General features: G+C 45.8%; 1 protein-coding gene across 1 annotated transcript; it reads right to left on the reverse strand.

The window, feature by feature from the left end:
* Positions 1 to 7316: 7316 nt before the first annotated feature.
* Positions 7317 to 12517, reverse strand: LOC128124155 (zinc finger and SCAN domain-containing protein 5B-like). Its single transcript, XM_052760350.1, has 4 exons — positions 12158 to 12517; positions 11259 to 11435; positions 8547 to 8694; positions 7317 to 8101 (listed from the first exon to the last, which is right to left on the reverse strand). Exons 1-4 carry the CDS (start codon positions 12515 to 12517, stop codon positions 7317 to 7319), a joined length of 1470 nt encoding a protein of 489 aa, XP_052616310.1.
* Positions 12518 to 13956: the final 1439 nt, after the last annotated feature.

The raw sequence follows: 13956 nt of genomic DNA on the forward strand, positions 1-13956 counted from the left end.
GACAGCTCTTCACATCTGCATTCCACATCCTCTGATTCAGCCATCTTCAGATGGTTAAATACTTGAAGAAAAAAAAAATGCACCGAGGCTGGGAGGTGGCTCATTGGGCAAGAGCACATCCAAATGTGAGAACCTTAGTTCAAGTCTCCAGAGCCTTCCAAGGAAGCTGGACGTGGTCACGCCCACCCGGAACCCCCAACGTTGTCGGGGGTGCACAGAGAAAGAGCAGTGGCTGGAGCTTGCTGGCTGCCAGCTAGTACCATGTCCAAGGAGAGCTCCTGCCTCAAAAGAATAAGGTGAAGAGTGATGGAGCAGATCACCTGACACACACACACACACACAGAGTTACATCCGTATTGAACGTTGCAGACTTCTTGTCACATCACTTCTTCAACAATACAGTGTAATAGTTAGTTGCATAGAATTTCATTGCATCAGCTGTTATAAGTGATTTGAGGTTTTGGTTTTTCGAGACAAAGTTTCTCTGTGCAGCCCTAGCTGTCCTAGAACTCTCTATGTAGACCAGGCTTGCCTTGAACTCACAGAGATCCCCCTGCCTCTTCCCCCTCCCCCCAGTGCTGGGATTAAAGCGTGCACCACCGCTGCCTGGCTTTGAGGTGATTTAATATGAGATCATGCATAGATTACATGGAAATTGGGATGCAGCTTTTTAATAATGAATTTGAGCATCCATTGATTTTTGGCTTTTAGAAGCAGATATTGGACTACTCTCCCAAGAATCCTAAGGGACAGTTATTAGGTGTGTCCAAATTTTTTATGCACACAAATGTAGATATTTATGCATACACACAAAAATCTTTAAAAGCCACCATCAGTATTAAACTTGTCACTGGAGTCAGGAAGAGTGGAGCCTGTCTGTAAACCCAGCACTGGGAAGGTGGAGGGCGTAGAATCAGGAGTTCAAAGCCAGACTTGGTGACATGGCCAGTTAGAGGCCAACCTGAGCTACAGGAGACCTGGTTTAAAAACAAAACAAACCGCAGCACAACTGTAGGCCAGTGAGAGGGCTCATCAGGGAAAGGCATTTGCTGCCAAGACCCGCAACCGAAGCTCTAGTCTCTGAACCCACACGGTGAATAGAGAGAGCTGACTCCTGGAAAAATTGTCTTTTCTGACTTCACATGGACAGGGTGGCGAATGCAGACTCTTGTGCATGGTAAAAAAAAACAAAACAAAACTGTAAATAAAATGGTGGGATTGGGGACAATATAAACATTCTCCATTGTCCTTTCTCTGTGTTATCAAGTGTATTTGATGAACACATGTGTATTCTCTTTAGATCAGACACAGGCAAAAATCACTTTAAATTAATGAGCACTGAGTAAAGGCAGGCCACCCTCGGGGGCCAGCAATTGACAAATGATGTTTTCCGGGTTCTCCGAGTTAACTTTCTGGTGCTAATTTAAAACTGCAGCTGGCAGGAATTGAACTTCACTCTCCCGGGACTCATTAAAAGCGGTGTCAGGAGCTCCCACGGGGACTCTGAACAACTCTTATCACCATGGGATTTTCGTGGCCAATTTACTCCACCCATCCTGTGCTGGCACACAAAAAAACAAGCACCAAAGAGGAAAAAAATAGCCTTGAGTTTGGCAGAAGGATTTGGGAATAAAGCAATTTGAACCAATTCCAGAGTTAAACTCTGAAATGGCTAGTGAGTGTTGCCGCCTTGTGCTGGGGATTAATTAGTCAGCTGGCCCGCGTGCACCAAAGATGTTTTGGCATTGTGTCCTTTCTTCTGCTGTTGGCCTGATGACAGGAGCCACTGCTGAAGTTTCTTCATTCTCTGTGTCTACCTCTGCGGCGAAGGACAAGTCTGATCCCCACTCCCCTATGAGTGCTCTCTGCGGGCTCCTGAGCACACTTAGGCTCAGTAATTGGCATTCTTGGAGACACCATTTTACATGTTGGTTGTGTGATTGCTGTTTTTGTTTTCCTGCTCACTAAATATTCCTCAAGAAACTTTGTAATTAAAATGCAAGCAGTGGTTCTGCCAGATGGCTCGGTGGGTAGATGAGGCACTTGGTGCCAAGCGTGATGAAACCTGAGTTCCATCCCCAGGACCCAAAGGATGGTAAGAGAGCCAATGCCAGTGGGTGTCCACTGCCCTCCATGTGGGTGTATGTGCACAAGGCACAGACACGTACAAATAAACGGATATACAAAACTTCTGGTACAAATAGTTTTCCTGTTTCCAGTGACGGAAACTAAGACAGATGAGAAAGCACAGATCTCCCTGTAGATTGCTCTGTATGACTTTCTCTTGTCTGGACATTGTGTGCTGTAGAAATTTCTGGGTGTACCATACATCTGGTTAGCTAGCTAGCTTTTGAAAAAAAAATTCAGTTATCAATATGTTACAAAGAGATTCCTTAGATTAGTAAATGAAGCTCTTATTCTTTAGTGGGCACTAAGTCATGGTTGGATGGGGAATGAGGCTCTGATGTTGCTGCTCTCCCACAGCAGGAGAAAAGGCTTTGAAAGTCTCCACTGGAAATGGCAGATGTTGGAGGAGAACACTTTTAACACAGGGCAACGTATCCATGCATTGAAGTAGAATACGGTACCCAACAAAGAGAGTTGACGTGTATTTGTTAAAAATGAGGGCTGGAGGGAGGGCTCAGGTGGTCAAGATCACTGACCCTCCTTACAGAGGACCTGGGTTCAATTCTCTGCACCCACCTGACAGCTCCCAACTGGCTGTAACTCCAGTTGCAGGGCATCCAACGCCCTCTTCTGGCCTTCCAAGGGCACTACGGGTAAAACCCCCATAACCATAAATAAAAATTAAAGAAAAAATGAGGGCTGGAGAGATGACTCAGTATTTAAGAGCATATACTCCACTTGCAGAATACCTGAACTGGATTCCCCCATCACCCACAATGGTGGCTTGCAATTCCAGCTCCAGGAGATCCAACATCCTTTTCTGGCCTCTCTGGGACACTATACTCTCATACACACATCCCACTGTCCCCCCAACCCCCAACCACAACACACATATACACATATTTAAAATAAATAATTTTTTAAATGCATAAGCCAGGCATGGTAGTACTTGGGAGGAAAGGGCAGAATGGTTAGGAGTTCAAATCAATCCTCAGCTATGACGGAGAATTTCATGCCAGCCTGGGCTCCATGAGAACATGTCTCAAAAAAATGTAATAATTAAAAACAAGCTATGCCTGATGTCACAGGTCTGTAATCCTAGCTACTAAGGAGACTGAGGCATGAAGATCACAAGTTCAAGACCAGCCTGGACTGGACCTGGCCCCAAAATTTAAAAAAATAAAAGTGACTCAGCCAGGAGTATGCTTGTCCAGAATCCAATAAGGGGCTGGAGGAGTGACTCAATGGCAGAGCACTTGCCTAAGGGGCTGGAGGCCCCAGGATTGATCTTCAGTACTGACAATAAATTAAAAAAATTAAAATAAAAAATAAATAAAAATCCTGGCATAACAAAAACAAGTTACCATCCAAGCAAGAGGTCCTTGCCTACTACTAACAACCTCATCTATTTCATTGTTGTGATAACAAAATAACTCAGGATGAGATTTACAAAACATGGCAAATCTGAGACAGGCAGACCATTCAGAAGGCGAAGGCACCACCAAGCCCAGGGACCGGAGTTCTATCCCAGGCGGTCCCAGGGTGGAAAGAGAACTGACCTCCACAACTTGTCCTCTGACCATCACATGGGCATCAGGACACATGTTCATCAACCTCCAGACATGAAAGAAATAAATGTAGTTAAAACGTGGGGACCAAGAGATGTGGTTTGGGGTATAGTGATCTTGCAGAAAACCTGAGTTCGGCTCCCGGCACCCACACTGGGCAGCTCACAACCTCCTCTTACTCCAGTTTCAGGCAACGGGTTTTTATCCTCTTCTGGCCTATACACACATATTTAATTTAAAATAAATCTTTATTTTTCCCAAAACAGGGTTTCTCTGTGTCACCCTGGCTATCCTGGAACTCACTCTATAGACCAGGTTGGCCTTGAACTCAGAGATTCACCTGCCTCTGCCTACAAGAGCCAGGACTAAGGTGTGCACAGCCATTGCTCCTGCAACATTAGTTTGTTGTTGTTGTTTAAATAAATCTTTAAAAAACAAATTTGGGGAGATGGGAATGGTAGGTAAGTTTAGCTTCACACTGCATGCACAAAACTCTACATGACTTCAAACAGATGTCGCTTTTATTGTTTTATCAGCTAGAATGCATTCCCAAGGGCTGGAGAGTGGGCTCAGCAGTTAAGAGCACTCGAAGCTCTTTCAGAGGATCAAGGTTTCATTCCCAGCACCCACATGATGGCTCACAACTACCTATGACAGTAGCTGCAGGAGATCAGATGCCTTATTCTGACTACCACAGGCACACGCACAGTCACAAGGCACATAAAACAAGAAATAAATCTAAAAACATTAAGAAAAAAAGCATTCCTTTGTTTGAATCATTGAATGGTTGTAGCATTATCTAGTCAAAGCTGAACTAGCCTGCCCCACATGTCAGAAAAGGGCCTTTGCTTCCACCTGCTGGACATTTTCCATAACAATGACACATGATCACTATAAAACATAAAAAGACAAAACTTTAAATTTATGCTGGATGTACTGGCTCAAATATGTAATGCCAGAACTCCAGATGCCAAGGTAGGAGGATGGTAGTGATTTCAAGATTAGCCTGGGAAACAAGGAGAGATTCTGCCTCAAAAAGTTTTTTGAGCTCCATTTGGTGGGTACGATGATCAAGCCAGTAATCCCAGAACTCTGAAGACAGAGACAGGACACTAGCCCATGACCATCCTGAGCTATATCGTTCAAGTCAGTCAATGCTAAATATCAAAACCCTATCTCGAAAAAGAAAAAGAAAGGAAGGTCTGTCAGTGGTGGTACATGCCTTTAATCCCAGCACTCGGGAGGCAGAGCCAGGCAGAACTCTGGGAGTTCCAGGCCAGCCTGGTCTACAGATTGAGATCCAGGACAGGCACCAAAACTACAGAGAGAAACCCTGTTTCGAAAAACCAAAATAAAAATTAATAATAATAATAATAAATAATAATAGTGATAATAGGGACATACACACAACTATAAAAGTGTTGTCCTTGGCCAGATACTAAGTAATTTATTGGAAAATCACATTTGACAGAGTTATGAGGAGACAAACATCACTCCCATTTTGTGACTCAATATTGACAACCTGAGAAGAACAGCACCAAGTAAAAATAAAATATGACAAAAGCCTGCCAAGGAGGGGCATCTCAACACTCTGGGCAGAGGTATAAGTCCAGTCACAAGTTCATGGCCAATCTGGGATACATAGACCAGTCGTCTCTTGAGTTTCAAGCTAGCCTGGTCTACATAGTGAGTTTCCAGGACAGCCAGTGACACATAGTGAGATCCTGTCTCAAACACACACACACACACACACACACACACACACACACACACACACACACACTAGTGTGGCATAGTGAAACACAATAGTCCTCAGACCTTCAAGGGATGAGACATCCCTTTAAGTGCTCCCAGGGTGTTGCCATGTAACAAGGGTAACCTAGCAACAGTCTCTCTAGGAAAAGACTTCAATCTGGATACAGACTCACAAGGATGACATTCTTTTTTTTAAATTTAATTAATTAATTAATTTATTTATTTTTTAGACTGTACTCATATCATTAATTACACTCATGATATTAATCACATTTGTGGTATTCATAGATTACATTCGTAGTATTCATTCAATTACACATACATACATATATATATATATATATATATATATATAAATTTTAAATGCCGAATGTCATTTATTGAAGGGGGGAAGAGGTCTTAAACACAGGTTTACAGCACAATGAGAGGACCCCGGAGGGCAGAAGTTCACTACTGATGTTTTACAATCTTGCATCTAAGCTGTTAAAGCCCATTATTCAGGATACACAGACAAGGAACTTCCCTTAAGCATTCAGGAGGATGGAACCTGGCGGGGAATTAGCATAGGGAGTATATCAAGGTCAAGGTCAGCAAACAAGGCAACAGTTACCCAAAATGGGGGCCAGGACCCTACAGGTCCCCCTTTTATTAAAAAATGAGCTTCTGACTTGGGTTGCATGGGATGTAAGCAGGTCACCTTACCTATCATTGAGACGCCTGCCCAGGCCACATAGGTGCTCTGTCTTAGGTAGGTTGGTGAGTGCCCCCCTTCCTGTCTCTGAATACTCATTATCATATAGGCTCAATCATGTGTGAGCTGCAGAGTTAATTGCTGCCAAAGATCTCATAGTGGCACTGGACTTGCAATCTGTGTGTTCGACAGAATAAAAAGACTAACAGAGGTCCTATCTCACCCATAGCCAGTAGGCTAAAGGCAACTGAGCCATTCCCTTCCTTAATGAGCCATACTGTACTCCATACGTTGGAGTCCTTGTAAGATGGTATCCCAAAAGCAACTGGAACTTGAGTTAATAAATTTATAATTTTCAAAGCCAATCGAGATGTATATAACTACTGAATTAAATTTATCATGCCCAATAGAATGGAAAATTAACTAACTGTGGTAGCTACTTTTGTTGCCAGGGTCTCCACTGTGCTAGCTGTAGTAAGCAATTATGAAATGGTAATCCCAGAAACAGTAGCAGTGGTGGGCGCCATTGCTATAATAGCAACAGCGGCAGCAGCAATGTCAAATTCTCTTCTGGGGTGTGTGGACAACCACTGGTATGGATACAACTCCAGTAACACGAACCGCCAAGGCCTTTTTTCTTGATCCCAGAACGACTTTAGCTGGCAGCTCTTCCGGACAATCCAATCTCATGGCTACAGTTCCTAGGCTTACATTAATGCTTGCCAAAGCTGGGATATTGGGCTCTCAATTCCCATTGGCATCAGAAGGGTAGATTTTTTTCATGAAGACCCATTAGGTCTCTGTCATGTTGGGCTTCAGCAGCAGCCATAGGGCACATTCAGTGCTCAGGAATCCAAAGAGGAACCTCATTGTCCTGAGGAAAGACATAAATAGAACCCTGGGGCCACACCAACACTAGATCGGGTCTCCTCCAGTAGAAAGATCCTTCCATCGCTCCAGAGGGTGATTTGCAACAGGAGCCCTCCAGTGCTTATCTATATCGGATACTCCAGCAGAATCCACTGATAAACTCCAGCAGAATCCACCAATAAAAAGTTTAAAATATATAAAAAAAGGGAAAGAATAGAATGTGGAGAGGAATGATGAGTCCCTAGTTCACCTTTTTTTTTATTTGTTTAATATTTCAAATTTTTCTTTTTCTTTTTCTTTGCTTTTTATTGTTTTGGCCACCACCCGCCGGGTCTGCCTGCTTCTGCTGGTTGATGCCACTGCCGCCACTGAGGCACCTGTCTTCCTCTGCCAGCCTCCGCCGCCGGGCCTACCTCGGATGCCATTCTTGAATGGATTTTCATGTGTCTTTTCAGAGTCCCCTGCTGTCTGAAGGCCTTGTCACACTCCTTACATCTGTGAGGTCTTGAGTCGCTGTGGATGCTGAGATGGACATTGAGGTTGCCCCTGTGGTTGAAGCATTTCCCACAGTGCTCACACTCATAAGGCTTCTCCTTTGTGTGGATCCTAAGGTGACCCAGAAGGGTGGACTTGTGGGCAAACCTCTTGCTGCAGATGCTGCACACATAAGGCTTTTCACCCTTGTGGATGCGCTTGTGGACCCGAAGGTCTGAGGATTGCACAAAGCCCTTGTTGCACACGCTGCACTCAAAGGGTCTCTCTCCTGTGTGTGACCTCTGGTGGAGGATGAACTGAGACCTGTACAGGAAGTTCTTCTTGCAGTCACTGCACACAAACTGAGCCTGGCCAGGGAGTCGATCAACAGGCTCCACAGGTCGCAGGGTAGGAAGCCCTAGCTGCCCATTTTCTGTCCTGTCCACACAGGAGGCCCCTCCTTGACAAGTGGGAACCTTGTCTCCCTTGGAACTAGAGAGACTCTGAAGATCTGTGTGTGCAGCTAAATCTCTTCTTTCCAGAACATGGGTGAACAGTGTGAAAGCATCTTTTGTGTCTTCCTGGGGCATCTTCACATCCTCTCCTCTGACAGAATCTGATGGAAGAATGTCCATGTACAACATTTAAAACATGAGAGTCCCTCTCAAGGATGGATTGCATTTATTTACTTGATTAAGGAGGGGAGTGGCACCCTATGAATGTGGAGGTCAGAGGACAACTTTTGGGTTGGTTCTGTCCTGTAACCAACCATGAGGGTTCTGAGATGGATCACAAGCAGTCAGCTCCAGGACCAGTGCCTTTCCCCACTAAGACACACAACACTTATTAAAGATCATCCCAATCATACCAGACTCATTAGAGCTAAACTCTGGTGTTGGCTGGGGACATCCCATCAACATCCCAAGCCTGAGAGCTCAGCCTGTAGAATGATCTGGAAGGCTAGTGACAGAGGGGGTGGGAGTGGGTGGTCAGCTTCCTCCCACATGGAAGAGAGTGGGCAAGTTATAGTAAGTTCCCAGTCAGTTCCCACCTAAACTCACCAAAACCGTGTGTGGGCTGAGGGTCCTGAGGTGTCAACACAGAGGCCTCCTCCCTGTCCTGCACCGAGTCACTCCCCAGGCTCTGCTCAGGTCTTGGGTCGTCCTGTTCTCTGCTCTCAGGAACTGTATCCAGCAAAACTTCCTCTTTCTTCACAGGGGACAGTGAAAAATTATGGGTGCGAGTTCATCAATGGAGAGGTGGAAGGAACATAGACATCTGTCTCTACTTCATTTGGCCCACTCACTTTCTCCCCGAGTTGTAGGAATGTTCACACTTCCATGACCTACTCCCATACCCCACATAAACCAATGCTCTCCTTTGACTTGTAAGTCTGTCATGAACGAGAAGCCACTACATCTCTGTACCTCATACTGGTTGCCATTTTAATTCTCTATGCACGATCTTCTCTGCCCTCGACTCTAAAAGCAAAATGCCTCTCAACCTTGGTGCTATTAAGATTTGGGCTAATGAGGCTAGAGGAGGAACCGCTCAGAGGTTAAGAACAGCAGCTGCTTTTAGAGGACCTGGGTTTGAGTCTCAGCACCCACAAGGAGGCTCACAGCCATCGGTAACCCCAGTTCCTCAGGTGATGATGGGGGGTGTGATGCATTTTCACTTCTGCAGACACCAGGCACACATGTGGGGTCTGGTACACACACAAGCAAAATACCCACACTATACAAACAGGACAACTGTAAAATAAATGGGAGTTGAATGATTATTTCTGATGGGGGGAGGGTCTCCTCTGCTACATATTGTGGACTTCCAAGTGACAGTGACTGCACACTGTTAAAACTCTTAGCAGCCAGGTGTGGTGTTGGTGGGGTTTCATCCCAGGGCTTGTGAGGGAGAGGCAGGCAGATGTGTGAGTTGGAGGCTGCCTGGTCTACACAGTTCTGGGACATCCAGGGCTATTTAGAGACACCCTGTCTCAAGATAATATGATCTGGTAAGATTCTCAGATGCAGAGTTGGGGAGGCCGAGAACAGGGCAGAGTGTTTCAGAGAGGACACCCCTGCAGTCATGAGCTCACACAGCTGGAGCTGCCTGCACACGCCTTCAGTCTCCAGCCAGACACCACTCCAGCCTGGAGGGAGAGGCCATCGGGAGTCCCCACCCTAACCAAGGATCTATGCAGAGTGGATGGCTTCTGGGGAGGTGGACGCTACTCTGGTGAGAGCCTCCACACCGAGGAACCATATGGATCATACAAATTGGAATTAGGGGTGTGGGGTGGTATTATTATTATTATTATTATTATTATTATTATTATTATTTTTATTGAGAGAGGGTTTCTCTGTGTAGCTTTGTGCCTTTACAGGAACTCACTCGGTAGCCCAGGCTGGCCTTGAACACACAGAGATCCACCTGCCTCAGCCTCCCCAGTGCTGGGATTAAAGGCATGCACCACCACTGCCTGGCGGTATTATTTTTAAGAGGAACAGAAGTTTGGAGACTGGGGACCTGCTATGGGTCTGGGAGAGGTTAGAGGGAAGAGTGGACAGTGAAGAGAAACTTCCTTACAGCTTCTGGCCTCACTCTGGACCTGAGAGACTCTGCAGGAGGATGGACGCCCTTTTTTCCCATCATTGTGGCTTCCTCTGCTCACACCCAGTCAGACGTGGTTATCCAACTAGGTTTTTTCTCTTTGCTTCTTCACTGGTATATGGTACTAGGGCTTTGTGCAGGCAAGCACTCTGTGGCAGAGCCACAAGCCCTCTCCTCACTGGTAGATTCTAGGCCTGTGTTCTACCTCTGGCCTCTCTGTTGGCCCTTTAAAATATTTTCAGTTTGAAAAAGGTCTTGCCTATTTGCCCAGGCTGTCCCTGATCAAAATGGTGTGTAACCCAGACTAGCCTGACACCTGATACCTTAGCCTTCTGAATGCCTTCCAGTTTAGGATAACACTGCGTTTTATCAGTTTTATTTTGATGCTGGCCTCACACATTTATTGTTGGAGAGAAAGTCTTACTATGAATCCTTAGCTGGCCTTGAACTCAGAGGCACTGCCAGATTCTGCCTCCTGAGAGCTAGGACTAAAGGCTTGCACCACCCTACCTGATCTTTCCTTCACACTTTCCTTTAAAAGAGTATTTATTTACTTATTTATCTATTTATTTTATATCCTCACTAGAGTTTCCCCCCACCTGCTCCACTACCTCCCCCTCCTCCTCCTCCTCCTCTTTATTAAGAAAGGGCAGACCTCCCATGGATATAGACAAAGCATGCAATATCACCTTGACTGAGCCTCTCCCCATGTATTCAGGCTGGCTAGGCAACCCAGTAGGAGGAATAGCATCCCAAATGTCAGTAAAAGAGTCAAAGACAGCCCCTGCTCCCACTGCACAGAGTCCCACAAGAAGACCAAGCTACACAACTGTCACATATATGCAGAGAGCCTAATCAGTCCCATGAAGCTTGCTGCCAACATGACTGAAAAAAAAAATGTCAATGCAATCATGCCTAACGATATTCTGCTATACTCTTAGGTTGATAGCTGTCCCAAGTGTCATCAGAGAAGCTTTCTCCATACTCAATGCTAAGCTTTAGTGCAGACAGGCAGATGGACCTTCATTCTGCACAACAACGTCAAACCCAGGGGGTGTACATCTAGTCTGCAACCCCAACCCCAACCTTAACCACATCTCTCAAATAACTCTGGTCTTCTAGTTATCTCCCAAATCCCCCCAGAGATTCTGTCACTCACTCACCTGCCTGGTGCATGGCTCTTCAGTCTCTGATGGGATCCCCCACACTGGGTTGGGCTTGTCTCTGTTCAGAGGCTCCTGGGACAATTCCACAGCATCCTTTTGATCCTCCTTGGCTTCTGCCTCCTTAGCAATGGGATCCTGAAGGAGGTACAATTGTCCTTGGGAGTGGATTATGGACTGTGGGGGAAAGGGAACAGGATGAGACCCTGGGTAAGAGCCTGGACATACCTCCCACAGCACTGTTCCTGGGCTGATTCAGCAGCCCAGCCTGACTTATTTGCAAATCTGTGTTCCTGGACTTAGATTGGCCCACAAGATCATTCTGAGTTACACAGTGAACTGAGTACCAGTCTGGGCCACTTTAGACTCTGTAACAAAAAACAAGGAGTGAGGTGGGGGCTGGAAAGGTGGTTCAGAGATTAAGAGCATTGACTGCTCTTGCAGAGGGCTCAGGTTCAATCCCCAGCATCCACAAGGTGGTGCTCAGAACTGTCTGTAACTCCAGCTCCTAGGGGAGCAGATGCCCTCTTCTGGCCTGCAAGAGCACCAGATACATGTCGTAGACAGGATACCAATATTGAAAAAAAAAAAAGACAAAAGGAAACAAAAATATAAAACCAAAATGACAAGGCTTCCACATTCTGACTCAAGATGAGCCTGATAGCTTACACTGTTTCTGATCTGCACAATTCCTTGGCTTCTAAGTCAAGTTTCTGGGCCACATTCACAAAGACTAAACAAGCCCATAAAGGTCCCCAGACATTGCCATTTATCACAGAGCAAAATTCTCCTCTTAAGAGCCACTGACTAAGCGCAAGACCCTAAGTGGGTTCTGCATCCAGGTCCCCACAGCCCCAAGGCTGTCCTTTCCCTCAGCCCACAGCTGAGGCCCTGCTTACCCAATGTTGTGGTTTCCCGCCATCCCTCAGCATCTTCTCTAACTCTTTGCAGCTCTTCACTCCACTCTCCTTCACTAAGGCCTGCAGTTCTGGAGGCATGGAGATCAGGAACTGCTCCAACACCAGCTGATCCAGGATCTCCTCCTTGCTATTCAGGTCTGGTCTCAGCCACTGATAGCATAGTTCAGAGATCCTCTTCAGATCCTGGATGGGGTCTGACTGCTCTGAGGGGCTGAAAGCTCTGAACTTCAAGTGCCAAACCTCAGGGTTGTAGTCTTCTTTTTCTGAATTCCTGTCCTGGGATGTAGGTGATGATGTCTGCTCTGACAGGAGGCTGTCTGGCGGCAGGTTGGTAGCCATGTCTGCTGGGATTTTTTTCGTCTATGACAAGTCGGAATTCTATAAAATGACTCCTGTATCAACAGACCTACTTCTGTAGGCTCAAGGATGGGCTTGGTGTTGGTCCAGAAGTCTGGGAGGCAAGAAGGAACCAGATCAGTTTAACTCTGGTGCCTCCTAAATGTCATCAAGCCTCATAATATAGCCTCCCTCCCCAACACAAAGGGATTGTTCAGTAAAGCAGAAATTAATCCATTCTATGGATCTGTGAGATGGTTCAGGGGTACAGATGTCTCCAGTCAAGCTCAATAACCCCAGCTAAATCCCCTGGTCTTACACAGTGGAAGGAGAGTACCAGCTCTGACAAGCTGTCATCTGGTCTCCATGTGGGACACCTGGCACCTACCCCATCCCCAAAGATAATTTTTAAAAAGTCAATTACTCTAGTCCAGCTGTGTATGATGGAACATCTCTAATACAAGGGAGAGGTGGAGCCTGAAGCTTGCCATAATTTTGAAACCACCCTCGATTATGTATAAATACCAAGTCTAAAAGACATGAGGGCTACAAGAGACTCACTCTCAGAATCAAAGAACATGAAAGAACATGGCCCACACCTTTAATCCCTATACTCCAGAGGCAGAGGCAGGAGGATCTCTGAGTTTGAGAACAGCCTGGTCTACACAGAGAAACTCTGACTCTTTTTTTTTCCTGGAGCTAAGGACTGACCCCAGGGCCTTGTGCTTGCTAGGCAAGCGCTCTACCACTGAGCTAAATCCCCAATCCCTGAAACCCTGTCTCAAAAAACAAAAACAATGAACAAAACATATGGGTATGGTGGCTCAATCCATAATGCCGGCACTGGAGATGCTAAAAGAGTATTGTTTGAAGCTAGCCTGGGCTACAGAGCAAAATTCAGTTTCAGAACACAAAAACAAATATATAGAAATTAATTCATCCTATTCTTCCAGCTCCGTGTTCCTACACATGCTGGCTTTTATGAATCAATGGTTCCTGATCTCATCTCCAAATTAACCCCGATGGGATCGTTTCCACCATCTGCACATAGATGTAACAGTATTCTTTTTTGTTGTTGTTTTTTCCAGACAGGGTCTCTGTGTAGACCTGGCTGTCCTGGAACTTGCTCTGTTGACCAGGGAGGCCCCCGACTCAGAGAGATCTGCCTGCCTCCACCTCCCAAGTGCTGGGATTAAAGGTAGGAGCCACCACACCTGCAGTCCCAGGATTTGGGAGGTGGAGGCAGGCAGATCTGTCAGTCCATGACCAGCCAGAGCTATGCAGTGGGACAATGTCTAAAAACAACCAACCAAAAAGCAAGAAGAAGCAGAGTTGGTTCATTTTGGGGGAAAGTCAAGGCACTTGGTATTTGAGGGCACTAATCTATAATGCTTTCAAGTAACAAAAAACATTTTTAAAATAAGAAGACCTGTGGGTTTCAT

Source organism: Peromyscus californicus, unplaced genomic scaffold (assembly GCF_007827085.1).
Source record: "Peromyscus californicus insignis strain IS unplaced genomic scaffold, ASM782708v3 Scaffold_4__1_contigs__length_199733344, whole genome shotgun sequence".
NCBI classification, from domain to species: Eukaryota; Metazoa; Chordata; class Mammalia; order Rodentia; family Cricetidae; genus Peromyscus; species Peromyscus californicus.